We start from the raw sequence: 13,820 nt of genomic DNA, 5'->3' as shown, positions 1-13,820 counted from the left end.
TCATGGGGGTTTATTGTACAGATTATTTCATCACCCAGGTATTAAGTCTAGTACCCAATAGTTATTTTTCTGATCCTCTCCTTCCTCTCACCCTCCACCCTCCAAAAGGCCCCAGGGATGAACGGGATGGTCATGCAACTAAACAGCCTAGTATGTGCAGAGCACTGGGTATATGTGAGCATGAACGTTAGTGGCAAAATGACAATATAGGTTTGAAAAGATCGTCTAGTCATCATATTAATGCACATGCATGTTAGAAGACTCAGAAAATCCGTAAAACAACAACAGATGAGCCCTGATGCACTCAGCAGAGGTGATGATCCGTGGGAACTTGATATCATGGTTTTTTTCTTGCTTTTTCTACTTGTTGATGTGACATCAGTTCATTGTCCTCTGCTCCCCACCCTCCTGGTGTGTTCTATTCCTCACCCAGTGTTTGCTGATAGTGACGATTCGCCTCTCCACCGCAGCAGCAGGAGGCACCATGAGCCAGGATGGGGCTCAGTGGCCACCATGGGTTGTCCAGGCACCAAGGAGCCTCCTTCAGTTGCCCTAAGAACAGGAAGGAGCCTGGGCCCTGAAACAGCAGCAGAAACGGGACTCCTCCCCGTGGGGCTGTCTCACGGTGTGAGTGAAGCAATCGCACCCCGATGTTCCTGATGACCAGGGGCTACGGCGAAGTCGGGGAGCAGCGGGGGCTTGCAGGACACATCCCATCAGCTCTGGCAGTCCGGGCAGGTCCAAGTTGACTGTCAGGAGAGGACAGCCCCCAGAAACTGGGCAGACAGAAGCAAATAGGAAAATACCATTGTGCTTTTCCGAAAACACAAAAGTAGAAAATATGACAGATTATAGACAAAGAAAAAAATGTTCAATGTCCATTATTCAGTCAACATTTATTCAAGCACCTATGAAGTGCACTATTTTAGAATTTCAGATCAGTCCAGAGGGCCTGGTTTATGCTACTGAAGTAGATTAATCAATTGACCCCCAAATCTCTGTGGCTTAGCACGTCTGTGTTTTATTCTCATTCACCCAAAGCCTGCTCCGTGTCTAGTGGCTCCTGCTTCCAAGCAGTGACTCGGGGACCTGGCTGGCTTTCAGCTTGTGGTGTCATCCTCTTAGTGGGGGACTCCACCCACCCAGGTGAGACTGCAGATCTGCAGGATAACACACGGGCTTTCAAGGGCGAGTGCCACACTTCTGCTCAGAGCCCATCCCCCAGGGGCCCCAGCAAACTGCACAGAGGCTGGGGAGGCACAAGGATGCCAAGGGGGACGCAGATGTCCCAGGCTGGCCTGTGAAGGGTTAAAGGGATAAAGCATTGCAAGCCTGGAGGAGGCCATTGTGAAAGGAACCCTGCTCACTGAAGCCAGGTTAGGAGCTCTACGTACGAGATTTCAGGAGCAGTAATTTTGGTTTGACTTTGGAGAGACTGCTAAGGATGCTACAAGAGGCAAGTGCATTCAGCCACTCACTCACCTGACCAACCATTAAGCAGTCATTTTTTTGGACCCTTCTTTGTGCCAGGCCTTGTGCTAGATTCAAAAGTTCCAGAGATGAAAGGCAGCCCCTGCCTGCAGGTTGCTCAGTGACGACAGCCACATGCCAGGAGGGAGCAGTGGAGGCAGCCACCATGGGAGCTCAAGGAAGAACTCCAAACACAACACCTGAGTTGAGTCTTAATAAACAGTCATTAGCCGAGAGAGGCAGCCAGAGGTGGGGGACAGGCATCCGTGAGCAGAGGCCCAGAGCCTGAGGAGGGTGGGAAGTCCTGGGACAGAGAGGAAAGAGCTGTGCAGAGGACAGGATGCTGCTTATGTCAGAAGAACTGGAGTCTGACGGCCTGTCCTGGTCAGGGTGTAACCGCCCAGCAGGTTCTTCTTGCCTGCTGCATAGATAAAGCCAATTCCCTGAGGCAGAAGTACTGCAGAAAAGAAAGAGTTTAATAACCTACAGGGCCAGCCAAGTGAAAGGACAGGAGGTATTTCTCAAATCCACCTCCCCAAGAATTCAGAGGCTAGGGTTTTTCAAGGCTAGTTTGATGGGCAAGGGGCTAGGGAGTGCTGATTTGTTGGGCCAGGGGTGAAATCACAGGGAGTCAAAGCTTGTCTTTTTGCACTGACTCAGTTCCTGGGTGGGGGTCACAAGTCCAGATGAGCCGGTTTCTTGGTATGAGCTACCAGTCCAGGTGGTGTCAACTAGCCCATCAAAATGCAGGTCTGATGGTGCTTCAAACAGCAGTCTTAGGTTTCACAATAGTGATGTTATCTGTAGGAACAATTGGGGAGGTACAAGTCTTGTGACCTCCAGCCACATGACTCCTGAGTCATAATTCTAACCTTGTGGAGGTTGTTGTTGTTGTTGTTGTTGTTGTTGTTGTTGTTGAGATGGAGTCTCACTCTGTCGCCTGGGCTGGAGTGCAATGGCACAGTCTTGGCTCACTGCAACCACTGCCTCCAGGGTTCAAGCGATTCTCCTGCCTCAGCCTCCCAAGTAGCTGGGATTACAGGCACGCACCACCACGCCCAGCTAATTTTTCTATTTTTGGTAGAGACGGGGTTTCACCATGTTGGCCAGGATGGTCTTGATCTCTTGACCTCGTGATCTGCCCGCCTCGGCCTCCCAAAGTGCTGGGATTACAGGCATGAGCCACCACGCCTGGCCCCTTGTGGAGTTTTACAAAGGTGGTTTCAGTCCCTGAGCAAGGAAGGGGTCAGTTTTGCAAAAGGACCATTATCATCTTTGCTTTAAAGTTAAATTACGGATTAAATTCTTCCCATAGTTAGCTTGGCCTATGCCCAGGAGTGAGCAAGGACAGTTTGTGTGGTTAGAAGCAGGATAGAGTCAGTGACGTCACATTTCTCTCATTGTCATACTTTTTGCAAAGGTGGTTTCAGTTGGAAGGCCAGGCACAGGGTGTCGCTCAGTGTTGACCCTGGGCATGGGAGGCACCCCTTGGGGAGGGCTTGGCATTCCGAGCACCTGCTGTAGCCTCCTTTAACCAGGTAGAATTCAACTCTTTGAATCTAAAACAAACTTTGCTAGAAAACTCTGAAGAGGGAGAGGGTGTGCTCTAAAAACGCACCAAAGGGACGAGCGGAGTAGGAAAAGCAGCAGGCTCGGAAATATCCATGGAGATTGTTGCTTGTGTGAAACTAGCCAGCCAAGCAGACCTGCCAGAAAGTTTACAAGATAATTAATGCCCAATTTATGCACATTTCTTGATATGGCAGGTGAGTTATATATCGGTATTCAAATATAAACAGAAGAGACTATGAAAAAGCAGCTGTGCCATGTACAGCAACTCAGGTGGACAAAAAAAAAAAAAAAAAAAAAAAAAAAAAACCCATGGTTTTCAGTTCACAAGAAGTGATGCCATTTCTATTAAAGCTCAACCAAAGCAGTGCCCAGAGAGGACCTACTCAGTGCCCGGCTGCTGGAACCTCTGGACACGGAGCCTCAAGATGGGAAAGGGTTTTAAAAGGTTGAGTGAACGAGATCATTAGCTCAGAAACGGGAAGATTCAGTGGGATGTGATGTCAGAGGGTGACTTTTAGAAGCACTGAATACAAAGAAGTTCGACTTGGAGATGTGCTAGCCAGGTAGACTCTAAGCTCAACATGAAGGAAGTGTGGTTCTCATGTCTGGCATGGCTTTGTCTAAGGCTAGCCCCCTTCTTACTGGGGAGTGTAATGGGTGGATTTTGGCTTTTGATGGGTACTGGAGCAGATGGTGTCTGATCTTCTGTGATTTCATCAGAACATACTGAATGTTCTCTTTGAGCATGTTCAGCTCCAGCAATTGGACACTGTATTAGTCTATTCTCGTGCTGCTATAAAGAAATACCTGAGACTGGGTAACATATAAAGAAAAGAGGTTTAATTGGCTCACAGTTCCACAGGCTGTACAGGAAGCGTGATGCTGGCATCTGCTCAGCTTCTGGGAAGGCCTCAGGAAACTTACAATCATGGTGGAAGGGAAAAAAAAGGGAGCCAGCGCTTCATGTGGCCAGAGCAGGATGAAGGTGGTGGGGAGTGCCACACACTTTCAGACATTCAGATCTCATGAGAACTCACTATCACGAGAACAGCACAATGAGGATCGTGCTAAACCACTCATGAAGGATCCAGTCACCTCCCACTAGGCCCCATCTCCAACACTGGGGATTACAATTTGACATGAGATTTGGGTGGGGACACAAATCCAAACCATATCAGACACTTTCATTTCTAAAGAGCAGCTATTTGAGTCATCAGACCTCCCTCCAAGATGGTACCTGAGAGAATTCCTTGTGTACCCAGCTGCATGAGGTGCTATGTCTGCCTCTGCTGCCTGGCCTAGGCCATCAGCAGGGCTTATACCACACATCCTCATTCTGCCCTGTAACTCTAGGGACAGTGGCATTTGAAGATAATTCTGAAATGTATGTGAGAATTAAGTGCCTAAACTGAGCATAAAGAAGTAAGACATTCTCAGTAAAGCAAACCAATCAATGTGAACATACTCAAATTATGTGTAGAACTGAATTGCTGTGTGCACAATAAATGGGCAGAGTAATCTGATTGTATCATAAATTAGTGGCTATCACCATCCACAAATGTGAGTTTTTATGGGTCCTCTGTTTATGTGCACATTTTTTCCTGGCACATCTATTGCTGAACCATTTGAAAATTCAACTTTTATAGGCAAGTTGGTGTTTTAAAATGTTACACAAAGGGTTATACAATGAAGGGTGAGGTTATGTAAACTGAATTAGCCCACTTATTAATCACATGCACAACAGTATTTTAGTTGCAGTTGTGTAATCTAGTCTTCTGTTCCTTTGGATGAGAATGGAATGTTTATGATATTGATTAATGAAGCAATTAAGAATGGCTTTTCATTAAGTTCAAGTGTCATGATGGAAAGTTTGTTGTTGGTAAGCCCTTGAGCACAGCACACCAGGAGGGCAGTCCTTCCTTAGACATGGACTCCCTTCACTGTTCTTAGCCCAACAGCCATGAATGGATAACATAGCTCGTGCAAAGTGTGTTGCTGGACGCTGTGAATTTGTAAAAATGATTAAACCATAGTTTCTCCTCAAGAAACCTGCCATCTAGTAGGCAGATAAGACATGGACCTAGGAACTGGTTGGAGGCAGGATGTGGGAGAAACTTTGGGTGGCATAGAGCAGTAGCAAATGCCAACATGCACTCCCCATGTATCCGCACGTGCACTAACCCGTCCAGTCCTCACTGCGCCTTGAGGAGCTCAGAGGAAGGCAGGGTCATGGTTCTTTTGACATAGGAGGAGAGAGAGGTTTCCAAAAGAAATGCACTGCTCCCTGGGGGCTGCTTGTCAGGTGGGTGGGCTGTGGACTATTCTGTTAGGAACCCTCCTGTCAGAATGAGGAACCCCTGGGAGCTTTATTCAGAGGGCATCTTGACCAGAGTTGCATTATTACATTGCCCTGATGCCACAAGGCTAGTTAGAGTCCTGATGTAGTTCAAGGAGAGAGGCATGGCCTTGGGATCACCCTAGAAGCTCAAGAAATGGCAGCCCTTCCGCCTCCTAGGTATGTCCATGTGAAACTCAACTTCCTCCCTGCAGCCATCTTAGCATCGCCAGCAACAGGGAAGCCCTTGCTAGAGGTGCTTGCACCTGATGGTGCTGCTGAGACCACAGCTCTTCCATAGCCAACGGAGAAGGCTCAGGAACTACAGAGCCCACAGGCCTCTTTCTGAGGGTGTGTTGTCTTGTTGGGTTTTAAAAACAAAATTCACTGAATAAAGGTAGAATCATACTTTTCTGGTTTGCAAAATTAAGGTCATCCTCATAATAGACACCTGAAAAGGTCTGCAGGGGATAAGGAGCTGATGGTCTCAGCAGGAGCTGGGTGGGGCACTGTCCTGAGACCTCATGTCTAGGACCGCCCGTGATGGCTCCCAGCTGAGGAACTGATCCCTGGAGCAGGAAAGGGCCTTGCCAGGTGAAGAGCCGGCGAGCCGTTGTTTACCTAGAGTCCTCTATCTGCACCCTGCCTGCAAAGTCGCAGAGGAAGTCGTCCAAGGGGGCTTTTCTTACCTTGTCAGGTGGAATCCGTGTGGAGAATGGGGTGAATGCTGTGTTGAGGCAGCAGGTGGATGGCAGACACATGGCAGAGGAGTGGGGATCTGCAGGGCACAGAAGGCAAGGGAGCATGGAGAGAGCCCTCATGGGCACCTGTGGGGACAGGCCCACATGGCCTTTGGGAAGGGTGGTGGTCTTCCAACTCCTGAGAGCCTTTGCAAGTTTTAGCACAAGTGCATGAAGCAACATTTACCCAAACGTCTCTCCACTTTCTCTCCTACCCGCCACCCCTTCCCCTTGAGGACAAGAACGTGGTCAGTAAGAACATTTTCTTTGTTGTTCACCCAGCTCAAACAGTCGCACAAGGCTTAGTGTGTCACAGGCAACTGTGGGTTCCATAGATCCTCCAGGATGTCATCAGTTAACGAGCAGAGCAAAAGGGAGCTCTACCTCTCAAAGGAAAACCGATTGTACTTCTACTCCCAATGCCCAAGCAACATCCTGATGGGAGAATTCTGCTGGCAACATTGTTTAAATATAGTCTCATTCCTTGTAACTCTGAGTTCATCTGGGGAAAATCACATCTGCGAATGCCATTTTTATTGATTAGATGAGGACCAAGATCTTTCTGTAAAAATAAATGCTTTCTTTCTTTAAAGAAAATTGGCAATTTGCCTTAAAATTTTTATTGAAGTAATTCTATTCTATTTGAATAACGTTGGGAGATAAAAACCCTCCATTATGCCTTTTTTAATGAGTTCTAATTCAGAAAAATCTCAATAATAGAAAATGACATAAAAGGTACATAGCATAATTCTTATCTTGTTTTCCTCACTGGCCTCTCTCATTGGCTGTATGTAATTGGCATCTCTTCAAAGAGGAAATGGGGAATTTTACCATCTTTGAATCAAGTGACATTCACTCATTCGAGTTTTAAGATTGAATATGCTTTTTGAAGAATTTTTTTCTAAACGTTAGCATAATTCCTTTCACAGGTAAGTATTCAATTTTAAAAAACTACTGAACGGGTGAGGTGCGGCAGCTCACGCCTGTAATCCCAGTACTTGGGGAGGCCGAAGCAGGCGGATCACCTGAGGTCAGGAGTTTGAGACCAGCTTGGCCAACATGTTGAAACCCCGTCTCTACTAAAAATAGAAAAATTAGCCAGGCATGGTGTCCAGCGCTGTAATCCCAGCTACTCGGGAGGCTGAGGCAGGAGAATCACTTGAGCCTCGGAGACAGAGGTTGTAGTGAGCCCAGCTCCCACCACTGTACTCCAGCCTGGACCACAGAGTGAGACTCTGCCTCAAAAACAAAACAAAACAAAACAAAAAACAAAAAAACCTGCTAAACGTATGGAGGGGTTGACTTTAATTTTCTGTAGTCACAACTGTGTTTCTAATAGAATGACAGGTGAGTGGCTTCGGTTGCTCTCTCTCCTGGCAGGCCACGTGTGGCATGACCATCCTGAATGCTGATGTGCCTGTGAGTCACCTGGGGTCCTTGTTAACATGCAGATGCGGATCGGATCAGGAGTGAGGCCTGAACTCGCGCATTTCCAGCTCTGCCCCGCGGGGCTGATGCCACTGGTCCACAGGGCATGCTCCAAGTAGTAAGGGATGGAAGACGAGCTCCTCACGGATGGTGCAGGCATTTTCCAAACCCTGAGCACCAGCACACCTTACTGGCTACTGAGAAGTGCTTTCTGTTTTTGTTTTTGTTTTTTTAAGATACGACACCGAGGGAAAAGGGCACATTACTTACCAGGAATTTTTACAGAAATTGGGTATTAACTATTCACCTGCTGTCCATCAGCCCTGTGCAGAGGATTATTTCAACTTCATGGGTCATTTTACAAAGCCACAGCAGCTACAGGAAGAGATGAAGGAGCTGCAGCAGAGCACAGAGAAGGCCGTGGCAGCCAGGTGAGTGAGGAAGGATCATGGGGCCATCATCTAGAAGTCCCCTTCTACATCTGGCCTCACAGCACAAGTTATTTTAAAATGGTACCTTCCCATGCTGGCAAAGTTACAGGGAAATGATCATGCTTGTTCACCGCTGTCGATTCTAGAAATTGGTGCAAAGTCAAAGAGTAGTTGAAAAGCTATAGCCCAGTCCATCTTACCCAGTCACAATCTTATATCGTTCATCATATTTTATGGGTCACCCTTGAAAATGATCCTTTTTAGTTGTGGATGGCATACCGACTGGCCACTCCCTTAGCCCAACTAGAATGCAGGCTCCATAGGGATGTCTGTCACTTTACCTGGTGTCTAGCACCAAACAGACACCCAGTAATATCTGTTGAATGAATAAAGGAAAGAACCAGACATATCCTTTAACTCACACTTCTACTTTCAGGACTTGATCCCCAAGAAATAATTCAGAATAGGCCAACAGCTTAGCAACGGGAAGGTGTGACCTGCAGTGTGTCTTTTTTTTTTTGAGATGGAATCTCACTCTGTCTCCCAGGCTGGAGTGCAATGGCGCTGTCTCAGCTCACTGCAACCTCCACCTCCCGGGTTCAAGCGATTCTCCTGACTCAGGCTCCTGAGTAGCTGGGATTACAGGCACACGCCACCACGACCAGCTAATTTTTGTATTTTTAGCAGAGGTGAGGTTTCGCCATGTTGGCCAGGCTGGTCTCAAACTCCTGACCTCAAGTGATCCACCTGCTTCAGCCTCCCAAAGTGCAGTGTGTCTATAACAGCAAAACGACAACAAAGGGAATACCTTCCAGTCCCAAATTAGTGCACTGGCTTAGCAAAGAGTAGCCTGAAAGAGCATGAAATTGCCCATGCCTGCTGCGGCCACTGTGGAAGAACACGGAAATGTTTGTGTAAAGGGCTAACAGGCAGCTACGTTTTGGGCAGTAAGTGTACCATGAGTGGAACAATATCAAATGTAGGAGCAGGTGCTTGGGACCAGAAGATGCTGTGCAGAAGGTGCCCCACTGCATTTGGATGATGGGAGCGTACATGATTCCTTTCCATTTTTAAAACTGATATTTAATAGTTGTACACATTTGGAGGGTATGTGTGATATTTTAATACTTGTATATAATGTGTAATGATCAAATCAGGGTAACCGGGATATCCATCATCTCAAACATTTATCTTTCTACAAATTCTACAAATCTTCTCTTCTAGCTATATTTTTTTAAAAATTTGTGGGTACATAGTAGGAGCATATATTTATGGTTACATGAGATATTTTGATACAGGCATGCAATGTGTAATAATCACTTCAGGGTAATTGGGAAATCCATCACCTCAAGCATTTATCCTTTGTGCTACAAACAATCCAATTATACTCTTTTAGATATTTTTAAATATACAATTAAATCTAGCTACTTTGAAATATACAATAAAATTATCGTATATTTCAATATGACATTTTATTGTTATAAAATTGTATGTAACGATAAAATTGTTCAGTATAATTTCCCTACTGTACTATCAAATACTAGAATGTATTCCTTCTATTAAATTGTATTTTTGTACCCCTTATCCAACTTCTCATATCTTCCCCCTCCCAACCCTTCCCGTCCCAGCCTCTGATAACCTCTGGTAAATTAGCCTCTGGTAATTTACTCTTTATCTGTCTGAGATCAACTTTTTTTTTTTTTTTCTGAGACAGTGTCTCACTTTCATCACCCAGGCTGGAGTGCAGTGGCTCCATCACGGCTCACTGCAGCCTCAACTTTCCAGGCTCAGGTGATCCTCCCACCTCAGCCTCCTGAGTAGCTGGGACTACCGGTACACACCACCACACCTAGCTAATTTTTGTATTTTTAGTAGAGATGGGGCTTCACCATGTTGCCCAGGCTGGTCTCAAACTCCTGAGCTCACCCACCTGCCTCAGCCTCCCAAAGGGCTGCTATTACAGGCGTGAGCCACCGCGCCCAGCTGAGATCAATTTTTTAAACTCCCACATATGAGTGAGAACATGTGATATTTGTCTTTCTGTGCCTGGCTTATTTCACTTCATATAATGGTATCTAGTTCTATCCATGTTGCTGTGAATGACGATTTTCTTCTTTTTTATGGCTGAATAATGTTCCATTGTGTATGTGTGCCACATTTTCTTTATTAATCTGTTGATGGACACTTGAGTTGATTTTATATCTTGGCTATTGTGAGCAGTGCTGCAATAAACATGGAAATGCAGATATACTGATTTCCTTTCTTTTGAATATATACCTAGCAGTATTATAGAATTTCTGGATCATACGGTAGTTGTGTGTTTAGTTTTCTGGGAAATCTCCGTACTGTGTTTCACAGTACTGTACATTACCACCAACAGTGGATGAGTGTTCCACCTTCTCTGCATCTTCACCAGCATTTATATTTTGTCTTTTTGATGATGGCTATTCTAACTGGGATGAGATGATATCACATTGTGGTTTTAACTTGCGTTTCCCTGATGATCAATGACCTTGAGCATTTTTCACATACCTCTTGGCCACTTTATATGTCCTCTTTTGAGAAATGTCTATTCAGGTCTTTTGGCCATTTTCAAATCAGGTTATTTCTTTTCATGCTGTTGGGTTGTTAGAGTTCCTTATATATTCTGGTTATTAATCCCTTGTCAGATGGGGAGTTTGTAAATATCTTCTCCCACTCAGTAGGCTGTCTCTTCACTTTGTTCCCTTCAAGGTGCGGTAGCTTTTCAGCTTGATGTAATCCCATTTGTTTGTTTTTCCTTTTGTTGCCTGTGCTTTTGAGGTCTTATCCAAAAAATATTTGCCCTGACCAATGTCCTGTAGCATTTCCCCAATGTTTTATTCTAGTAGTTTCATATGAGTTTATGGTCTTACATTTAAGTTTTTAATCCATTTTGAGTTTATTTTTGTCTATATTGAAAGATGGGGATCTAGTTTCATTCCTCTGCATGTGGATATTAATTTTTCCCAGCACCATTTATTAAAGAGACTTTTCTTTCCCCAGTGTGTGTTCTCAGTGCCTTTGACAAAAATGAATTTGCTGTAAGTGCATGGATTTCCTTCTGGGTTCTCTACTCTGTTCCATTGGTGTATGTGTCTGCTTTTATGCCAGTACAATGCTATTTTAGTAAATATAACTTTGTAGTATAATTTGAAATCAGGTAGCGTGATGCCTCTAGCTTTGTTCTTTTTGCTTAGGATTGCTTTAGCTATTTGGGGTCTTTTGTGGTTCTATATGAATTTTAGGATTGTTTTTTCTATTTCTGTGAAGAATGTCATTTGGTATTTTGGTAGGGATTGCTTGAATTAGTAGATCACTTTGGATAGTATAGACATTTTAACAATATTAATTCTTTCAATCCATGAGCAAGGGATATCATTTCATTTTTGTTTGTGTCCTCTTTAATTTCTTTCATCAGCGTTTCATAGTTTTCTTTGTATAGCTCTTTCATTTCTTTGGTTCAGCTGATTTTTAGGTATTTTATATTCTTTATAGATGTTGTAAATGAGATTGCTTTATTTATTTCTTTTTTGGATTGATCACTGTTAACATATAGAAATGCTACTGATTTTTGTGTATTGGTGGAGTCTTTAGGTTTTTTTTTTTTTTTTTTTTTTTGAGACGGAGTCTCACTGTCGTCCAGACTGGAGTGCGGTGGTGCGATCTCGGCTCACTGCAGGCTCTGCCCCCTGGGGTTCACGCCATTCTCCTGCCTCAGCCTCCCGAGTAGCTGGGACTACAGACACCCGCCACCTCACCCGGCTAATTTTTTGTATTTTTAGTAGAGATGGGGTTACACCGTGTTAGCCAGGATGGTCTCGATCTCCTGACCTCGTGATCCGCCCGCCTCAGCCTCCCAAAGTGCTAGGATTACAGGTGTGAGCCACCATGCCCGGCCAGGTTTTTTTTAAATATAAGATCATGTCATCTGCAAACGTGGCTCATTTGACTTCTTCCTTTCTAATTTGGATGCGCTTTATTTCTTTCTCTTGCTTAATTGCTCAGGTTAGGACTTCCAGTACTATGTTGAATAGAAGTGGTAAAAGTGGGCATCCTGTCTTATTCCAGATCTTAGTGTAAAGACTTTCAACTTTTCCCTGGTTAGTATCATATTAGCTATGGGTTTGTCATATGTGGCCTATATTGTGTTGAGGTATTTTGCTTCTATATTCATTGTGAGGAGAGTTCTTATCAAGAAAGGGTGTTGAATTTTATAAAATGCTTTTTCAGCATCTGTTGAAATTATCATGTAATTTTGTCCTTTATTCTGTTGATGTGATGTATCACATTTATTAATTTGTGTATGTTGAACCATCCTTGCATCCCTGGGATGAATTCCACTTGATCATGGTGAATGGTCCTTTTAATGTGTTGTTGAATTTGGTTTGCTAGTATTTTGTTGAGGATTTCTACATATATGTTCATCAGGAATTTTGGCCTGTAGTTTTCTTTTTGGTAGTGTTCTTGTCTGGTTTGGGTATCAGAATATTACTGGCCTTATAGAATGAGTTTGCAAGTATTCCCTACTCTTCAATTTTTTTGAAAAAGTTTGGGTAGAGTTGGTATTAGTTCTTCTCTAAATGTTTGGTAGATTTTAGCAGTGAAGCCATCAGGTCCTAGGCTTTTCTTTGATGGGAAACTTTTTATTACTGCTTTGATGTTGTTACTCATTGTTGGTCTGTTCAGATTTTCTACTTTTTCATGGTTCAATCTTGGTGGGAATTTACCCACTTCTAGGTTTTCCCATTTGTCAGCGTATAGTTTTTCATAGCAGTCTCTAATGATACTTTCTATTTCTGTCATCTCTAAAGTTGTAATACTTCCTTTTTTATCTCTGATTTAATTCGTTTGGACTTTCTTTTTTTCATAGTCTAGCTAAAAGTTTGTCAACTTTGTTTATCTTTTCAAAAACCAACTTTTAATTTTGTTGATCTTTTGTATTGTTTTATTCTCAATTTTTTAAATTTATGCTCTGATTTTATTTCTTCCTTTCTACTAATTTAGATTTGGATTTTTCTTGCTCTTCTAGTTTCTTGAAGTGCATTGTTAGATTGTTTATGCAAAGTCGTTCTTTTTCTTAATGTAGGCATTTATTGCTATACATGTCCCTCTTAGCACTGCTTTTGCTGTATCCCATAGATTTTTGGTATGTTGTATTTCCATTTCCATTTGCTTCAATAAATTTTTAATCTTCTTCTTAATTTCTTCATTGACCATTGGTCATTCAGGAGCATGTTGTTTAATTTCTACGTATTTGTACAGTTTCCAAAGTTCCTCTTTTTATTGATTTCCAGTTTTATTCCATTTTAGAAAAGATACTTGATATGATGTTGACTTTTTCAAATTGACTGAGATATGTTTTGTGGCCACATACAATGTATCCTGGAGAATGATCCATGTGCTGATGAAAAGAATCTGTATTCTGCAGCAGTTGTATGACAGGTCCTGTAAATGTCTGTTAGGTCCATTAGACATAGACCATAGTTTAACTTGATGTGTCTTTGTTGATTTCCTGTCTGGATGATCTGCGCATTGCTGAAAGTGGAGTGTTGTCTGCTACTATTATTGTATTGCAATCTAGCTCTCCTTTTAGATATATTAACATTTGCTTTACATATTTGGGTGCTCTGGTGTTAGGTGAACATATGTTTACTATTGTTATATCCTGTTGCTGAGTTGATTCTTTTATATTAATAATGACCTTCAGGTCTTTTTAGTTTTTTACTTAAAGTCTATTTTATCTGTTATAAGCATAGCTACTCCTGCTCTTCCTTGGTTTCCATTTGCATTGAATACCTTTTTCAATTTCTTTACTTTCAGTCT

The 13,820-nt window shown here is 43.4% G+C and overlaps 1 protein-coding gene across 15 annotated transcripts in view; it reads left to right on the top strand.

Annotated features, from left to right (window-relative positions):
* The window catches only part of EFCAB6 (EF-hand calcium binding domain 6), a 306,732-nt gene that overhangs the window by 223,581 nt on the left and 69,331 nt on the right, over positions 1 to 13,820 (top strand). For all 15 annotated transcript variants that reach the window (XM_054543760.2, XM_054543758.2, XM_063722923.1 and 12 more), the window contains one exon: positions 7,782 to 7,976. In XM_054543760.2, the coding sequence (XP_054399735.2) occupies positions 7,782 to 7,976 (195 nt within the window). The remainder of the gene's footprint in view (positions 1 to 7,781; positions 7,977 to 13,820) is intronic.

The sequence above is a fragment of the Pongo abelii genome, chromosome 23, assembly GCF_028885655.2.
Source record: "Pongo abelii isolate AG06213 chromosome 23, NHGRI_mPonAbe1-v2.0_pri, whole genome shotgun sequence".
NCBI classification, from domain to species: domain Eukaryota; kingdom Metazoa; phylum Chordata; class Mammalia; order Primates; family Hominidae; genus Pongo; species Pongo abelii.
This window is presented reverse-complemented; position numbering and strand designations above follow the sequence as displayed.